The sequence below is a fragment of the Triticum dicoccoides genome, chromosome 3B (assembly GCF_002162155.2).
Source record: "Triticum dicoccoides isolate Atlit2015 ecotype Zavitan chromosome 3B, WEW_v2.0, whole genome shotgun sequence".
NCBI lineage: Eukaryota > Viridiplantae > Streptophyta > Magnoliopsida > Poales > Poaceae > Triticum > Triticum dicoccoides.
Window position 1 is genome coordinate 33,846,356 of NC_041385.1, and position 18,701 is coordinate 33,865,056.

The 18,701-nt window shown below is 46.9% G+C and overlaps 1 protein-coding gene and 1 pseudogene across 1 annotated transcript in view; one reads left to right on the forward strand and one right to left on the reverse strand.

The window, feature by feature from the left end:
- Window positions 1–1,092, forward strand: part of LOC119280652 — a 2,021-nt gene extending 929 nt beyond the window's left edge. The window contains exon 2 of the mRNA XM_037561443.1: window positions 59–1,092. Coding sequence (XP_037417340.1) covers window positions 237–782 — 546 coding nt within the window. The 5' untranslated portion in view covers window positions 59–236 and the 3' untranslated portion in view covers window positions 783–1,092. The remainder of the gene's footprint in view (window positions 1–58) is intronic.
- Window positions 1,093–14,297: 13,205 nt separating this feature from the next.
- Window positions 14,298–18,701, reverse strand: part of LOC119279187 — a 28,926-nt pseudogene continuing 24,522 nt past the window's right edge.

The following is an 18,701-nucleotide window of genomic DNA, read 5'->3' on the forward strand; positions in this document are numbered from 1 at the left end:
CACACACACACACACACACACACACACACACACACACACTAATTTGCTTCTTGTGCAGTGCCCGGCGAAGCACGTGGCGTGCGGCCCCTGCGCCGAGAGCCAGGCCAACAAGTGCCCGGCGTGCGACGGCGCGTACGAGCGCGACGAGGGGGCGGACCGCTACCTCCTGGCGGTCAGGGTGCCCTGCCCCAAGGCCCCCAACCAGGCGTACGGCTGTGGGAGCTCCATAGTACTGTATGGTGAGCGACCACCGGCTGGTGTGCCCGCACGCGCCGTGCCGCTGCCCCGAGCCCGGATGCGGGTTCCTCGGCCCCCCGCCCGCGCTCCGCGGCCACCTCGCCGAGTGCCACCAGTGGCAAGTGACCGACATCGCCTACGGGTCCGTGCTGGAGGTCCAGATGCAGGCGCTGGAGCAGGGGCGGCGGCTGCTTGCCGCGGAGGACGGGGAGCGGCTGTTCCTGCTCGTGGCGAGCGAGCGCGGCGTCAAGGTGGTGCGCGTGAGCGCGGCCGCGGAGGAGGAAGGGCCGGCGGCGTCGTGGTACAGGTGCAAGGTGTGGGTGCACGCGCCCGTGGACACGGACACCGGCCACATGGACGTCGTGATGCTGGACGCCAAGGTGGGGAGCTGCGCGGTGCCCTCCGAGGAGGCGGCCATGGGCGCGGGTGGCAGGTGCCTGCCGGTGCCGTCCGTCGTGCCGGCGCCGGAAGGGGGAGGGATCGTCCTCCGTCTCCGCATCGACAAGGAGGTCAAGGCGAGCAGGAGCCCCCGTCCCCGTGGCTGATTACTTACTTGGTCACCTTGGGCTCCTTATTATCTACTACTCGCCTTAACCTGGAGTACTATATATATTTACCATGGTTGGACATTGGTGATTTGGTAGTGAACTGGTGGTAGTGATCGAAGGTTGAACCATGGTTGGGCTTTGATTGATTCTGTCCATGGCAATGTTGGCCAATGTATCGCGCAGGCTATATATGCAGCTGATCACTGTAAGTGGTAACTAGTGATCCTACTTGGCTTGCTTGCCTGTTCATTTTACTGCCGCAGTTCTTGCGAGGATGAATAAATGCCACTTTGTAGGATCTTTGATTGCTTGTTTGTGAAATCTGAATGTAGCAGCTAGCTAGTCCGGCCTAGGGAAACGCTAGTTTAGCACATGCTGCATCGAGAACATAGACAGCAGGCATAGTCAACATTTCGGTGGATACACTGGTGTTCTTGCTAGGATTCCAAAATGGGAGTACCTTGTAACATGTTAACTGTCGGTGTGTCCAAGCTGAAAATGCAGCAGTTATGACTGAATTTCCAATCCAGTGGGTAGTAGTGGAATGCTAGTCTAGTTGGTCTTACTATGTAGAAGTAGGATCTTAATTATTGGTGTCTCAAAACTGAATATTGTTTTCCATGATGTTGCCGAGGAGCAGCCGGCCTGTTTTCAATCTAGTGGGGAGAACTGGGGAAGTGAAATGCTTGTTTGACCGGCCTCTTACAATGCAGTAGATGATCTTTTTTGGCTCACATTGCGCTCTGCTGCTATGAACTTTTGAAAGGACCGCGCGGCGGGAGGCATTGCACACTATCGCGTGTTCCTCCAAAACCTGTGTTTCTTCGTTCCTGCTGAATGTCATTCCAATTTTCTTATTTTCTTCTGTGTGAGGCTGGTCATGTTTTGTGTTCTCTGTGCCATCTTCAAGGTGATCGCTCGATCGGCACCTGCTCCATAGGTTTCCTGTTCCTACGTTGACTTTCTTTATCTGCGGAGATGGATGCCTGATAGGTTGTAGGCTGCTGCAACACACAGGGCACCTGGACACGCTGAAACTTGCCTCCCGTATTCTCTGAAGCTTGTATGTGATATGCTTGTGGATTAACATTTCCATGGCATAAATTGCAGTCATTCCTTGTTTGCCTCTCAAAGCTATAGATGTTCCATTTTACTTTTCTGGATGCTGCTGTTCTTGATGTGATGACTGAATGGCACCTTTTACGATCTTGATTGCTGGCTTCTTGAGAACTCAATATGTAGCATGCATATCTACTGGGTGCTGGTTTGTTGCTATGTAGGATCTTTATTGTTGGTGTCTCAAAACTAAATTTGGTTTTTCGTAACATAACTTGAGGAGCAGTTTGTTCAGTAAAATTGGAGTTCAGTAATATTGTTTTTATTAACTGAATGTTGCACATTCCTCTTCCTAAAAGTGCATCAATTTAGATGCTTTCCTGTTTTTTATTGGGAGTAAAATCAAGAATCTTTTCTCCCTGGATAGTAACAGGGCAAAGGTGAAAGTTGCATGATGTTTCTCTGTAATTTAAGAATGTAACTGGATCAACATGTTGCTGCTTTAAATTGCAATTATTCCTTTTTGCTTTTTAATACTCCCTCCGTCCCAAAATAAGTGTCTCAACTTTGTACTAGCTCTAGTTCAAATTTGTATTAAGTTCAAGACACTTATTTTGGGACGGAGGGAGTACTTGCTTGGCTCCTGCTATTCATAGCAAAATGGTACCGTGCAGGATCTTGATTGTTGGTGTCTGAAAACAGGATTCATAGCAGTTCAGACTCAGTTTCCAATCCGGTGATTTGTAGTGATTGTTGCTACTGACTGTTATGTTAAATTTTCTTATATCGCACGTTTTCTGTCGTCTCCGATGATGGGCAAATTTTGTGTTTTCTGTTGCCAAAGTAGTAGCTATTCCTTGCCGCAGACATGAGCAATTGATCGATGCCATGAAAGTGCCATGTTAAAACGAAATGGATGGCTGCAACGAGTCCATCAGCAACCAGCAAAAAAGAGAAATATGAGGGTGGATTTGTAAATTCTCATTTGCTACTACCAGATAACGGCTGCACCTTCATATGTCCAGCAGGTTCTCTATTAAACCACTCTATCACCTTGCACTTATGGTCGCCGACCAATTTCGGTTACAACAAACCTCTAAAGAGACTGCCCGTTCATGCTACTCGCTGGCGAAGACCTGTGGGCGTAGCTTTGCACTAGTTCTAAGAGATGCACCTCCATCGATGTGTTATCCAATTAAGTTCTCTATAAGAATATTGTGAACGTGGGCGGTAATCCACAACGAATCAAATTACCGATGAAACCACAAACCAAAGAGTAGGCGTCATGGTCTCTCATGTCTACAACAGCAGAATAATTAACGAGCACAATAGATAGTCTCGATCCATATGCATGTAGTTCAAACAAAATATATGAATTAAGAGGCTAAGTTCAGAGAGATCCCAAATCATTAGTACTTAAATCAATCAATCGTTCGGACATGTCGGACCTGAACCAAAATTCAATAAGGCCGGTAGTAAGTACTCCCTCTGTAAACTAATACAAGAGCGTTTAGATAACTAAAATAATGATCTAAATGCTCTTATATTAGTTTACGGAGGAAGTACTATATATAAATACTGAGCAGAATTGAAACCAAAATAACTAACCACATCGCTCCAGAGCATGTTCAGTTACCTCAGGTTGCGTCAGCGCAAGTTGAGCGACCTCAGGCTGCATCCTCGGCTGCGGCGGGTGGGTCGTCCTCATCCTCTTGGGCTCGACAAGCTCCGCATGGATGGCCTTCCTCTTGGGTTGGGACTTGGGCGGCGACTTGCCGGACTCGGACTCGGAATCTGGGACTTACCTCATCGTGCTTTGCAGTGGCGGCGGATGGAGAAGCCTCTAAACCAAGTATTGACGCAACACGACTCCTCCTTGACGCCGGCTCCGTCGGAGGAGGAGTCGTGCTGCGTCGATAATTGGTTTAGAAGCTGTTTCTCCACCAGTTGGGTGTCAGAACCGTCGGGGGAGGTGTCTTCCTCGGACGAGGCGTAGGGTTGCGGGCAAGCCATGGAAGCAACCAGTAGTGGTAGGTTAGGGTACGTCTTTTGGACTCTATGTATGTATCCCTCTTGACAGATTTTATAGACAAAAAATGGATAGCTACTTGCCCTAGTAGGAAATGTGACCACGCCACAATCGTGTCCTTGTGCTCTCATATCCTACAAAGTATTATAAGGTAACAAACCTTATTACAATCCTAAACATAATTAAGTGCTCTATAAAATTGTAGGCACACGACTTTAAGGTTATCTGATTGGATTCCATGCATCATTTCTACATGGTAATACGTGTCTCATTTATATCATAAAGATCATTAGTATAAATTACAATAAATATCAATTTAACCATTACCTATGAACAGATCACACCAGGGCAACACACCGGACATGCCGTCGAACTCCAGATCTGCCATCCCCACACGACTGTTTAACCATCCCCCGTTGTCGATAAGAGACGAACATGTCAATGTCTGGCAAGTTGATCTTGTTGGGTACCTTCCTATGTTCTGAAGAAGCTTTTCTGGTACCATTGCACCACTGTTCTCTGGAGGCGGCAGTGTGAGGCGAGTAGGACGAGATGACGTAGGCAGGAGGCGATGGGAGATGCTGGTGAGCTCACCATTCTCAACTCTGACGCCATCTACAGTACCACCGGTGGTACAAACTGATGCTGGTGAGCTCACCTTTCTCAACTCTAACACCATCTACAGTACCACTGGTGGTACAAACTTCTTCTGATGCTACTGTTGTCATCTTGGAATTGTAGGCCGTTAGCTTAAGTTTTGTTGTTTGAATTCATCATCATGAAATTACGTAATCTGTGTGACTTATGGATAAATTTCTAAATTGTAAATTGCTATCTGTGTGCATGGGAGTTCTTCAAGCATAAGGGCATGAGGCCTACCAGGCGGCGATCTCAGCCCCACCCCCATGCCTCCCAAATCGGATGCCTGGGAGTGGGAGTGATGCCTGGGCTGGACAGCTTTTTTCCTGGGAGCCAGCCAAACAGGCCATTACGCATGCTTGTTTCTCTCCCAAGTGCTGGAGTTGAATTTGTTATTTGTCTTGATCCGTCTCCGCATCGACAAGCAGGTGAAGACGAGCAGGAGCCCTGTCCCCGTGGCTGATTACTTACTTGGTCGCCTTGGGCTCCTTATTATCTACTAGTCGCCTTAATTAAGCTGGAGTACTATATATATTTACCATGGTTGGACATCGGTGATTTGGTAGTGAACTGGTGGTAGTGATCGAAGGTTGAACCTTGGTTGGGCTTTGATTGATTCTGTCCATGGCAATGTTTGCCAATGTATCTTGCAGGTTATATATGCAGCTGATCACTGGTAAGTGGTAACTAGTAATCCTACTTGGCTTGCTTGCCTGTTCATTTTACTCTTGTTTGATTGCTGCAGTTCTTGCGAGGATGAACAAATGTCACTTTGCAGCATCTTTGATTGTTTTGTTTGTGAAAACTGAATGTAGAGACATAATGCTAGTATTTATCACATGCTGCATAGAGGACATAGACAACAGGCAAAGTTGCCTGCCATTTTCTCTGAAATTTAAGAGCAGTTTATTCAGTAAAATTGGAGTTCAGTAATATTGTTTTTATTAATTGAATGTTGCACATTCCTCTTCCTAAAAGTGCATCAATTTAGATGCTTTCCTGTTTTTTACTAGGAGTAAAAGCAAGAATCTTTTCTCCCTGGATAGTAACAGGGCAAAGGTGAAAGTTGCATGCTGTTTTAAATTGCAATTATTCCCTTTTGCTTTTTAGTACTTGTTTGGCTCCTGCTATTCGTAGCAAAATGGTACCGTGCAGGATCTTGATTGTTGGTGTCTGAAAGCAGGATTCATAGCAGTTCAGACTCAGTTTCCAATCCGGTGATTTGTAGTGATTGTTGCTGGTGATTGTTATGTTGAATTTTCTTACATCGCACGTTTTGTGTCATCTGCTGATAATGGGCAAATTTTGTGTTCTCTGTTGCGAAAGTAGTAGCTATTCCTTGCCGCAGACTTGAGCAATTGATCGATGCCATGAAAGTGCCATGTTCAAACGAAATGGATGGCTGCGACGAGTGTGGATTTGTAAATTCCCATTGCTACTACCAGATAACGGCTGCACCTTCATATGTCCAGCAGGTTCTCTACTAAACCACTCTATCACCTTGCACTGATGGTCGCCGACCAATTTCGGTTACAACAAACCTCTAAGGATCTCCATGGCACGAGACTGCCGGTTCATGCTACTCACCGGCGGAGACCTATGAGCATAGCCTTGCACTAGTTCTAAGAGACGCACCACCTCTATCTTTGTGCTATCCAATTAATGGCAGTTCTCCAAGAATATTGTGAACGTGGGCGGTAATCCACAACGAATCAAATTACCGATGAAACCAATACCAATCAAAAAATAAAATAAAGAGTAGGCGTCATGGTCTCTCATGTCTACAGCAGCAGAATAATTAACGAGCACAATAGATAATCTCGATCCATATGCATGTAGTTCAAACAAAATATATGAATTAAGAGGCCCAGTTCAAGAGAGACCCCAAATCATTAGTACTTAAATCAATCAATCGTTCAGACATGTCAAGTCCGACCTGAACCAAAATTCGATAAGGCCGGTAGTAAGTATATATAAATACTGAGCAGAATTGAAACCAAAATAACTAACCACATCGCTCCAGAGCATGTTCAGTTACCTCAGGTTGCGTCAGCGCAAGTTGAGCGACCTCAGGTTGCATCCTCATCCTCTTGGGCTCGACAAGCTCCGCATGGATGGTCTTCCTCTTGGGTTGGGACTTGGGCGGCGACTTGCCGGACTCGGACTCGGAATCTGGGACTTACCTCATCGTGCTTTGCAGTGGCGGCGGGTGGAGAAGCCTCTAAACCAAGCATCGACGCAGCACGACTCCTCCTCCGGCGCCAGCTCCGTCGGAGGAGGAGTCGTGCTGCTTCGATAATTGGTTTAGACGCTGTTTCTCCACCAATTGATGGTCAGAACCGTCGGGGGAGGTGTCTTCCTCCGACGAGGCGTAGGCTTGCAGGGAGGCCATGGAAGCAACCGACATTGGTAGGTTAGCGTCCGTCCTTTGGACTCTCTATGGGTGTGTTTAGTAGGGTGTATAAAGGGTGCATGAGCCCAAGAGTTCCCTTCTCGACCCACTTTTATGTGTTTGGTAGAGTGTATGAAGGGTGCATGAGTCCACATTAGCTTAGCACGAATACACTAGAAGCATGCATAAAGAGAGTATGCATGAAGAGGGGTGTTGAGTTGAGCATGCATGAAGAAGGGTGTTGAGTTGAGCATGTATGAAGAGAGAACAACTATACTGAGACGAGAACACAACCAAACACACCCTATATGTATCCTTGTTAACAGATTTTGTACACAAAAAAAGGATCGCTACTTGCCCTATAGTAGGAAATGTGAATAGGCCACAATCGTGTCCTTCCTTGTGCGCCGATATCCTACGAAGTATTATAAGGTAAGAAACCTTATTACAATCCTAAAAATAATTAAGTGCTCTATAAAATTGTAGGCACACGACTTTAAGGTGTCTGATTGGATTCCATGCACCATTTTTGCATCGTAATATCGTGTCTCATTTATATCATTAAGATCATAGTATAAGCCATGATAAATATTAACCTGACAAAACTAAAAAAATAGAACGCTAATCTTTGCCCAAAGGGACACTAGTCAAACAGAAAAAATACAATCAAGACAGAAGAATCCTTTGAGCTTGACACCAACGCGCATCACCAGCCTCTAGCACCATCACAGCAGCCATCAAAGGGAAAAATAGCGGACCATCTCCTCACCTGAGCTCGACGCGGCTCCATCACTGATATGCAGCTTTACGGAACTCCAAGGTGGCTCACCAAAGGGGAAACCATTACCGTTGAACAGATCAGACCAGGGCAACACACCGGACATGTCATCGAACTTCAGATCTGACATCCCCACACAACTAAAATATCGGAGGAGAAAATCATATCTACCATCCATGAACCATGAACCCAACACTTCCATCATTTTTCAGATGTTGCTGATGCAGACCACAATCTGCTTCCGCTCCTGTACTACCTCCCAAGCTCTGCGCCGGCGCTGAAGCAAACCTCAGATCTGGAGATGCGCCGCTAATGCTCTTTTTAGATGGATGTGATGTCCATGTCTCATCTGTTGGCTGGCTGGTCCCTTCGGGGACATCCAATAAAATTGGAACGATCTGTTGGCTGGCTGTTGTGAGAAAGTTTTTTAAAAGAAAATTGAGATGGAGCCATGGAGGTGAGTTTTTTTAGATGGAGGTGAGTTTTTTGTTCTTTTTCTTTAATACAGAGAAACACGCGCACCTTTCGCTCAAACTGTGTGCAATGACGCGCCCCAACCACTAGTTTGTATCAAAATACTAGCAATCTACTACTGAAATATCACCCGCATCAAAGAAAAATATAGTTTCTCAACTGAATGAAACTTGAATGATCCAATGGGTCACTTCCCTTATCTCTACTAGTAAGCGTGCGCGTGCACGTGTGTTGCACGTATTATTGTCATGGACGGTGTCGAGGTAGCCGTCGTGGAGTTGCGCGCGGGTGCAAGAAGGCGCCGAATTAGTCATGGGTGCAGTGGTGCCGAGGTAGAGGTGCACAGGAAAAAGACGGTGTGGACGAGGTGTCGTGCTGGGTTTGCCAAGCCCGATGACACGTCGTCGACGAAGGCACGCATCGGTGTTGCCAGCACAGGACATGCGTAAGTCGATGTTGATGAGGCGCCGCTCCAGGCTTGCCAGGCCTGGGAACACGTTCTGGACAAAGGCATGTGTCGGTGTTGCCAGAATCAGGCATGGCGTTGACGAGGACCTGCACGAGCTATATGCCATGTCAAGGGGGCTAGCAGAGAAGGACTCGACGATGGTTGCGGCGCCAGTCGACGTGGAGTAGAAGGTGCCGATGTCGACCGTGGTTGTCGGAGTAGATGAAGTGGTCGGGGAAGATGACGATGATGCTAGCGATGAGCTGGTGCTGGACGAAGACCAAGGGGGTGGACGGGCAGCGCGGTTCGGGTGAGCGAGCGGCGGCGGCGCCGAGGATGAAGAGAGGCGGCGGCGGCCTAAGAAACAGGTGGCGGCGGTGGCTAGGTTTGGAGCGCAGCGGCGGTGCTCGAAGTAGGTAAGACGAACTGGACAGCGAGACGAAGACCGGCACAGATAGTGGCATTCGAGCTCCTAGGGAGACGGCGTGATGCATACCACGTAGAAGTCGACGCATGGAGAAAATGAGTGGACCGTGTGTCGCGGCACTACAGCGCGAAGGGGCGACGTAGCGGCAACACGGGGGGGTTGAGGCAGCGACGGGGAAGACCTCAGGGCGGCGGCAGGGACCGCGTGCCACGCTCGCTACGGCCCGATAGGGCGACGCAGTGGAAGCGCGAGGGTCGGTGCAGCCACGGGGACGGCCTAGAGCGGACGGCCTCGGCGCGGCAGTGGACCGCGGGTCGCGACACTACGGCCCGAAAAGGCGATGCAACGGCAGCGCGCGCATCGGTGCAACCGCGGGAATGACCTCAGAACGGTGGCATGAACCGCTTGCCGCAGCCCTACGGTCCAAAGGGGTGACGCAACCGCGACGCACGGGGCGGTGTAGCTGCAGGAGAACCACGGGACGACGATGCTGCGACTCGATGGGGCAACACACCGGTAGCCCGTTACTCGATTGAAGAAGGGGCGCATCCTACTCGATGATGATCTTCACAAAATCCCACAACGACGTGCATCTACGATTGATGAGACCGAAAATACGACGAGCGAGAACGAGAAGAAGCAGACAGGCGACGAGGTACCGACAACGTGCGTCGCAGCCGGAGATGAAGGCGCCCGTGGCCCAAACGTACCAGTGGCACGCGTCCGCGCAGCCGGGCTATCCATGAGCGCGCAACCCAACAGGACTTGTGGTACATGAAAGCTGATCGCATAGACACAAAATCCACGAAGGCTGATTGTACATGTACTCAAGCAGCCCACGCGGGATGCATCATCCGGAAAGAGCAGCCGTACGTCGAAACCTGAGCAACCAACAACGCTGCGCAGACGCATGAAAAATCGGTCTCGCCCGCGTTGGCACGTCAGCACTCGAGTGATCACGGGCGTAAGCGGCCGAAGACAATGGCCAGCAGGACCGTGCGAGCAGCCGCATGAGTAGCGGCGGCCACATGGTGCGGGCCAGCGATCTGGCGCAAGAGTGCGCAAGCTACCGTCTCATGACCGACGCCACCAATGATGAAGTAAAGGCGAGTTGTAGAAGATGAACGGTGGCGGGCGACGCAAATCGATCATAGATAGGAAAACAAAAAATAAGCGACGATCAAAACGACCAACGAAAGAGATAAAAATCCAGATCAAAGGATCGGGAAAAAAACTCTCTAGGGCAGGATCAATTGCATCGACAGAAGAACCCTATGTACGGGTGGCGTGGCCCCCGATGGCAATCATGATGATCGACCGCCCCGTTACGGCGCGGTGTGGAAGCGGCGGCGGCGGCTAGGGTTTGGATCGGGGTTAGGCTGATACCATGTAGAAGGAATATAGATGGATTTGTGAAATTGTTGGATGTATTCGTTGAGCCTCGCATGCATATGTATATAGAAGTACATGATCAACTTGAAGTATAAGACAAGATATAATAAATCAAATGCTATCCTATCTTTCCTAGCTAATCAGGATACTTAAAAAAAGAGCTAATCACGATATTCAACACTTTCAGGCAAAGTAATATGTGCTTCCGTTGGGTGAAGCACAACTGTGTTTCACTTTTGGGAAAGCACAAAAGCAAATTTGTATTTCACTTTTTTGGGAAGCACAACTGTACTTCACTATTCACTCGTTGCTTCACTTTTGATGAAGCACAGAAGCAAAACTTATGCTTCATGCAGAAGCACAATTATGTTGCTTTTGGGGATGGGGAAACACAGAAATATAATTTTTTTTTGCGGGAAAGGAACTTTTCATTAATCAACTATGATGATTACATTCAGATTCGACAATGCTAGCTATCTCCCTAGGGGAATTCCGGAGCCAGCATGCCGTGCGCTGTTGCGAGCGACCCATACAAGCTAGGGTGTGGCTCGCCAGATTTGCGTGCCTGCTGATCTTAGCTAGACTAATGTTCCTTTCTTGAGCCAGAACTCTTCTGATCTCATTAACCCGGTACGTATACCTCGACCGGTCTTTATCTTTCGACTGCACCATCTTTAACAGCTCGCCACAATCCGTTTCAACAAGCAACGGCAGATTAGTCCAGTGGAGAGCAAGTTGTAGTCCTTCATCCAGCGCCGCCATCTCGGCTTCCAAGGGATCACCACAGTTAAAAAGGACCCGTATCGCGGCAAAGATGACATCACCTTCATGACCACGTAAAATCATGCCAGCCCCAGCCGTGCCATTTTCCTTAACAAAAGCGCCATCAATATTAAGTTTTGCATGGTTTGCATCGGGAATCTCCCAGCGCGCGCTACTGTTATTGCATGTGTGCTCTTCGGCATGCTTCCTGTGAGGTCAATCACCTGCTTTCCTTTTGTCAAATCCGCCTCCGGGTGATGCTGTATCGCAAGCAAAGACGTGATATAGCTCGTGAGAAATCTGCGCGAAGCCTCGATCGGAACCGGTGGTTTATTATGAGTGATCTCATTCCTCGCGTAGCAAATCCTCCATATGATCATCAGGGAAGCCAACCTCTGTACATCAGACAGGTTGTCAAGCAGACGAAACAACCATTCGGGCTCGGCATCACGCAAGTCTTCTATGGTCGGGAGGTCCCAGTAGTCTCTCATGGCTGCCCAGAGTGCCGTTGCATGGGGGCATTGTACCACGGCATGATGTACATCCTCCACCGCATGGCCGCATAGTACACATGTAGGATCTTGCTCCATATGCATGCGGTTCTTGGTAGCTTGAGTAGCTAGGGACTCACGAGCAGCACTTCATGCAAATACACGTACTTTCGCTGGTGCCCCGTTCTTTCAGATTAGGTCCCAGACTAGCCGCCGTCCGTCCGGCCGAATACTCGACGCACCACAGTCCTGCGCCTCCATGCGTTCGTGAAGCCCCAGGTAATAGGCACTCCGTACAGAAAAGCAGCCATGTTTGTCCGGATGCCACGCAAGGAAGTCAGCTTCTAGCCTGTTCGAGGTCTTGATCTGAAGGATGCTATATATATCTTGCTGATAAAAATGCTGTCGCAGGAGGTCATTGTTCCATGTACCATCCGTATTGAGGAGATCAGAAACCCACTTGAGTCGGCAGCGTCGCTTCGGAGTCATTGGTCGCCCGGACTGATCACGAGGGATCCAAGGATCACGCCATATACGGACTTGGGAGCCGTTACCGATACGCCAGATAATCCCTTTCTTAAGGAGCTCCAACCCATATTCAATGGCTTGCCAGGTTGAGGAAGCATTGCCGGTGAAGACCGTATCCACCAAGAACCCGTTAGGGTAGTATTTCGCCTTGAGCACCTGCACACATAAGCTCTGGGGGTTCTCAATTAGCCTCCATGCCCGCTTGGCTAGCAGCGCTTGATTAAAAAGTTTCATATCTCGGAATCCCATGCCGCCATGTGATTTGGGCCTTAGCATAATGTCCCATGACACCCAGTGAGTACGCCGCTGTCCCTGTGCCGCCCCCCACCAAAAGTTCCGTATCATCTTTGTTAAATCCTCGCATAAGCCGTCAGGAAGCTTGAAAACACCCATTAGAAACGTGGGAAGTGCTTGGGAGACTTCCTTAATTAGCACTTCTTTCCCTCCCTGAGAGCCCTCGCCCCATAACACTATACTCTTCACCATTTTCGCTTGTATGCTTTGGAATTTACCTCGAGTCATTCTCCCCTCCGGTGTCGGCAAGCCTAGGTACTTAGGCTCAAACTCCACCTGGGTAACCTGCAACGCTGCTTTAATTCCTTCCTGAGCATCAGCAGGGCATGATTTTCCAAACATTAGAGAGCACTTGTCGAGGTTAACAAGCTGACCCGTCCCTTGAGCATATGAATTAATAACTTGTTGCACGCATACAACTTGATCCACCTCTGCCTTGAAGAATAGCAGTGTATCATCGGCGAAGAGCAAATGTGATATTCCAGGGGCACTACGGCACACTTTCAATGGAACTATCTGACTATTATTGATCTCTCTTTGGAGCAGTGCAGACAATCCATCTGCCACAAATAGGAATAAAAAGGGAGATAGGGGATCTCCTTGGCGCAGACCATGGGTCGGGAGGAACGAATCCAGCAAGGTTCCATTAAGTTTGACAGAATAACTCACCGAGGTCACACATGACATGATCCACTCGATCCACCGGTGAGCGAAACCTAGGCCTTTCATCGCATTCTCCAAGAAACCCCAGTCCACACGGTCATACGCCTTTGAGAGGTCAATCTTATATGCACAGAAGTTTTTCTCCAGATTTTTATTTTGCTCAATGAAGTGGAAGCACTCGAAAGCCACTAGCGCTTTATCCGTGATCAATCTCCCAGGAACGAATGCACTTTGGTTGATGGAAATAATCTCTCCCAAAATGGGTCTCAATCTGTTTGCCAAACACTTAGCAATCACTTTATGTAGCACTGTGCAAAAACTTATGGGCCGGAACTCTTTGAGTGTCATCGGTTGATCCACTTTATATAGCATTATTTGAGAACAAGGTCTCGGTGGAGATGAATGAGATGCTATGCCAGGAGTTCACGGACAGAGAGATTTCAGATGCGCTGTTTCAAATAGGGCCCTTAAAGGCACCTGGCACAGATGGTTTTCCTGCGAGGTTCTATCAACGAAACTGGGGCATTATGAAAGAACAAGTTATCGCAGCAGTAAAGATTTTCTTCGCCACAGGAAAGATGCCAGCTAATATTAATCACACTGCCATTGTCCTAATACACAGAAATATAACTTGTTCTTCATGCGAAAGTATATCAGTGCTTTTGTTAGTTATGCTTTCACACAGGAAGCATACACTATTGCCAGCCATATAAAAAACAAATGAAACAGAGAAACCCCCAAAACAGATAATCTAAAAAGACAGAAAACAGGTAAAGTCGAGAACAAAATGAAAACGGAAAAAAGTAAACGAAAAAAAACAGAGACCTGAAAAAACAAAAGATCCAAAAAGAATTATAAACCTAAAAAATGAAACTCCAAAAGATGAGAAACAAAGAAAAACCCGAAGAAAAAACTGCTCCAAGAGCAGAAGCGCACATCTCACACCATGTGGCAGCATGGAAATGCGCCACACGGCAGCACTAGAGGCTCAACACAGGAAAAGTGTTCACTGCGGCCTCGTTTCGTTGGATACCCCGGAATTAGTTTCTCCTGGGTTGTGTGACTTGTTTTGGCTGGGTGCAATATGCGCAGGTGTTCCAGAACAGGCAAAAGACACATTTTGCACAAATGTACACGTGTTACAAAATGATAGGATACAAATTCCAGCCAAATGAAAAAGAAACTACACTTACACACATGGTGGTCATTGGGTTGGCAAGGTATTGGAGCTCAGAGCAGTAGGAGGCCATGGCAATCTCGATGCCTTGAGACCATAGTCCAAGCTTGGATTGCGACTGCCAGCCAAGTTCGACGTCAACCCATTGTTGTAGAACTCATTCACAAGTTCTGAGAACTGCGCGAATATGAGTTTACAAATGTTAGCAATGGCAAGACGAGTATTGTCCATGGACACAACGATGGGTGTCCCCTGGAAATTACCACAATGGAGTGCTTTGCCACGTTTGACGTTGATGACCGGGTTGTCATTGACAGAGTTCACCTCACGCTCGATAGACTTGGTAGCTGCCCGAATGACCTCAACCTGCGGGCCAAGCCACTGAGGCACGGTACGGAGTGCATACCTGTCATGCTTTGGCTTGAGGAGTGGGTCCATAGCATTCACCATCTTGGCATGGACCATGAATGAGCTACCTGCCAGAATGTGCTCCATGATAGCCGCAGCCTCGATCGAGCCAGGGTGATGTTTCAGCTTGTCGATCAGGTGGTCGGTGTACTCCAGTTTGCCATACATTACCTCACAAAACATCACGGCCAAAATTTCGGATAGGACAGCGAGGATGTTGCAGTCAAACAATACCATGGCTGCAAGGGCAGAACCAACCGTCGTGCCATTTACAATTGCAAGCCCCTCCTTGGGGTTCAGCTTGAAGAAGCCACCATCTATCCCGGCGATCTTCAATGCCTCGGTGGCATCCACCATCCTACTGTCACTGGTAACTCACTAGTAGAAAACAGGGCATTTGTCCCGGTTCGTAAGGGCCTTTTGTCCCGGTTTAAGAATCAGGACAAAAAGGTCGGTACTAATGCCCTCCCCCTTTAGTATCGGTTCTTACACGAACCGGGACAGATGGGCCTCCACGTGGCCACTGCGGGCAGCCCAGGCAAGGGGCCTTTGGTCCCGGTTGGTGACATGAACCGGGACCAAAATGCTTCCATGCGTCAGTAGCTGGCTGGAGCTGAGTTTTTTTTAAAAAAGTGGCTGGTTTAGGGGTTTTGGGGGTTAATTTAGGTTGTTATTAGCCAGCTAATAGAGAGAAGTGTCCTCTCTTATATCTTTGTCCTTGGTTTACTAACGCTATGTTCATTTCACCCGCTGATATATAATAACTGATGCTCGCATCATACATCATCATATATAATAACAATGATCATCATCATATAACTACTGCTATGTTCATTCCTACTAATCATGCATCATCATACAACTTCTACTCGTTATTAATAACAAGTCATACGATCATCATCTTCATAGTCATCGAACCCAACCCTACATAATTGTTCTTAGCACATGATCATCAGTATCAAGTAGGACCTAAACACCCTTAAGGTAAAATAGCATAAAACAGTATAGATCCTGACTCTCCATTATGAAGAATGGAGATCATCCTGTCTCCAATTCTTGTGCTTCGCTTCCTTTTGCTTCCAAGAAGCTCGTTACGTCTGTCCATACATTTTTTCCATTCTTTGATTGTCTGTTGAAAAACATAGTAATAACTTCGTAGTTAGCAATGATGTACTAGTTTTAGAAGTATGCAAAAAGATGCATGGATGTCATAATAGTAAAAAATCTTACCAAGGTATCTCCATGGTAGTTACCGTAGTTCAACACGTGCACTAGTGACACGTATTGACCATAATGTTGAGGAGTTTGATTGTAGACATTGTAATTCTTAAGATCAGTACAAAATGCGATCAGATGATTTTTCTCCTTATAAGTTAATTCGGAGCCATCGGTGTAGTGGGTTTTGTCTACCATCTTCCGCATATTCTTTGAAGAATGAAAATAAGCTGTCAACTATTTTGAAATAAACGATATAAATTACTTAATAACTATGTTTGAGAAGCTCACATGGGGGAAGAATTGGAAGTGTATCCACAAGGACCCAAATGTCCATAATGTCTTGCTCGATTGTAGGATCACCAAGATCCATGGTGACAAGCATACCCTCATCAAAACCATACATCTTGCAAAGTGCTTCCCAATTTTTGCAACCAAAATGGGTTACACTCTCAGTATTGTACAACTTTACTTCAAAATCCACATCATGATGGGTCCTTAGGTGAATGTTTTTGGTTTCCATACTTTCATGGTCTTCAAAACCCATCCTCTCCAAGACATAGCGTCTTGCATAGAATGGGATAAGCTAGTCGAATTAGAAAAGATGAAAAATACACGTTAAAATAGTTGAAGTCGTGCTTAATTACGAAAGAAACTATTGTCGTCGTTGCGTACAATATGAACATCGAAGGTCTCCTCAAGCTTAATGCTGAAGTTCCGATCTTCGTCCAGCTCAAGGAACCAGTCGCACATACCTCGGTCGTCGTGGCACCAGTCGCACTCCCTCGGGCGGTTTTCATCGTCCGAGTACGACATTTCCGGCCTATGTTCATAATTCAAATATTAAACTTGTACAATTAAATATATGTACTAAAAAACCTAAATTAGATCATCATTATTAATCACGGGTTGACTATCGGTGATGATAGCTCCTCCTTTCATTCCCGAGTGCATTATTACACCAAATTGTCTAGCACACGGGAATGAAGGAGAAGCTACCCCCATGACAGCGTGGATGGTGGAGGGGGCTCCTAGATTTCTGCATAGAGTGCTCTTCAATTTTAGCATTCAAAGTAGGAGTACTTTTCCAATATGAGCATTCAATAAGCAAAACCAAATCGTAAAATAAAGTAGTATTCAAATTAGCATGCATTCAATTATAACCAAAAGTACATCATCTCTTGTGTCCATACATCGTCAAATATTATCACTAATACTCCTCGAATACTATCATACATATAGCATCGCCAATACAGCTAGAACCGTAGCGCCCGACCGGTATCGTCGCGGGCGGTGGACACCCAAAGATAAGGAACCATCACAGGATCGTAGCTCCAGTGAGATCCCTGAAGAACCTGCCAGGTATTGTCGAACCTGCCCTCCAATGCAACCATATAGCGACGGACGTGCTCGTCCTCCTCGCTGACACGGTGACGTACCACCTCCGCGGTGTCCGAAAGCCTCGGCACCGTCACTGGCCCACGCGACCGCCACTAAACAAGGATCGTCTCAACAACGGGCTGGCTCCTCACCAACCTACGTCCCCCGGAAGGTAGCACCTCCCAATACCAGCCCGGCGGAGCCCAGTCCCGGACATGGCCCTGATCAAGCAGGCCTCCACCGCCGAGTCGACGACGAGGATGCGGGATAGGCATTGTCGACGTCGATGCGGGAACTACTTCTATATATAGTAAAATAAAGTAGTTTTATTAATTAAATCAACTAGTTCAACTACTAAGCACTTACTATAAATAAATAAAGTAGTACTTACTAAGAATAAACTACTTGTATATATAGTAAAATAAAGTAGTTTATTAAATCAACTAGCTAGTTCAACTATATATTAAGCACTTACTATAAATAAAATAAAGTAGTACTTACTAAAAATAAACTAGTTTAACTATAGTTCTATTATTTTTCTAACTAATTATATTAAACACTTTCTCTTCTTATTTTCCTTTTCCTCTATTCTAAATATGAATATATTCATAAATGACTTTGATCATGCACAATTTTCCTATACACACACAACATGAACATATACATAAATTGACAAAGAAAATTCTATGAACAAAAAAAATCATTGAAATTCTATGAACAAATTACAATAGAAAAAAATTGTTAAAATTCTATGAACAGAAAAAATCATAAAAAATTGACATATTCGATCTTTGCATATATATGAACATACAAACATGCATATTCAACAATAAAATCACCACAAAAACTATTAACAGAAAAAAATCTAACACAATATGAAAAAAAATCTAACAGAAAAATCTATGAACTACACATCTAAATTACTACACATCTAACAAAAAAAATCTATGAACTACAAAAATATCTAACAAAAAAATCTAACAAAATCTAACTCAATTAACTACACATCTAAATTAACTACTACATCAAATTAAATTAGCAAAAATTTTGCTCACGGGATGGCGACGGCATGAGGGGCGCGGCGAGGGCGACGGTCAGGGGACGGGGACGGTGACGGCGATGGTGCGTGAGGGGCGGCGCGAAGACGGATGATGGTGAGGTGCGGTGCGGGGCGGGGCGGCGACAGGCAGGGCCCGGCGGTGTCACGGGGCACGGGGCGCGGGGCAGGTGGCGGCGCGGGACGACGCGGGGCGATGACGACGACGGCGAGGCGGAGACGGGCAGCCTGGCGGCGTCGGGCGGGGAAGAATGAACTGAACCAAATTTTCACGAGTGCTACTTATATAGGCAGAGCATTGGTCCC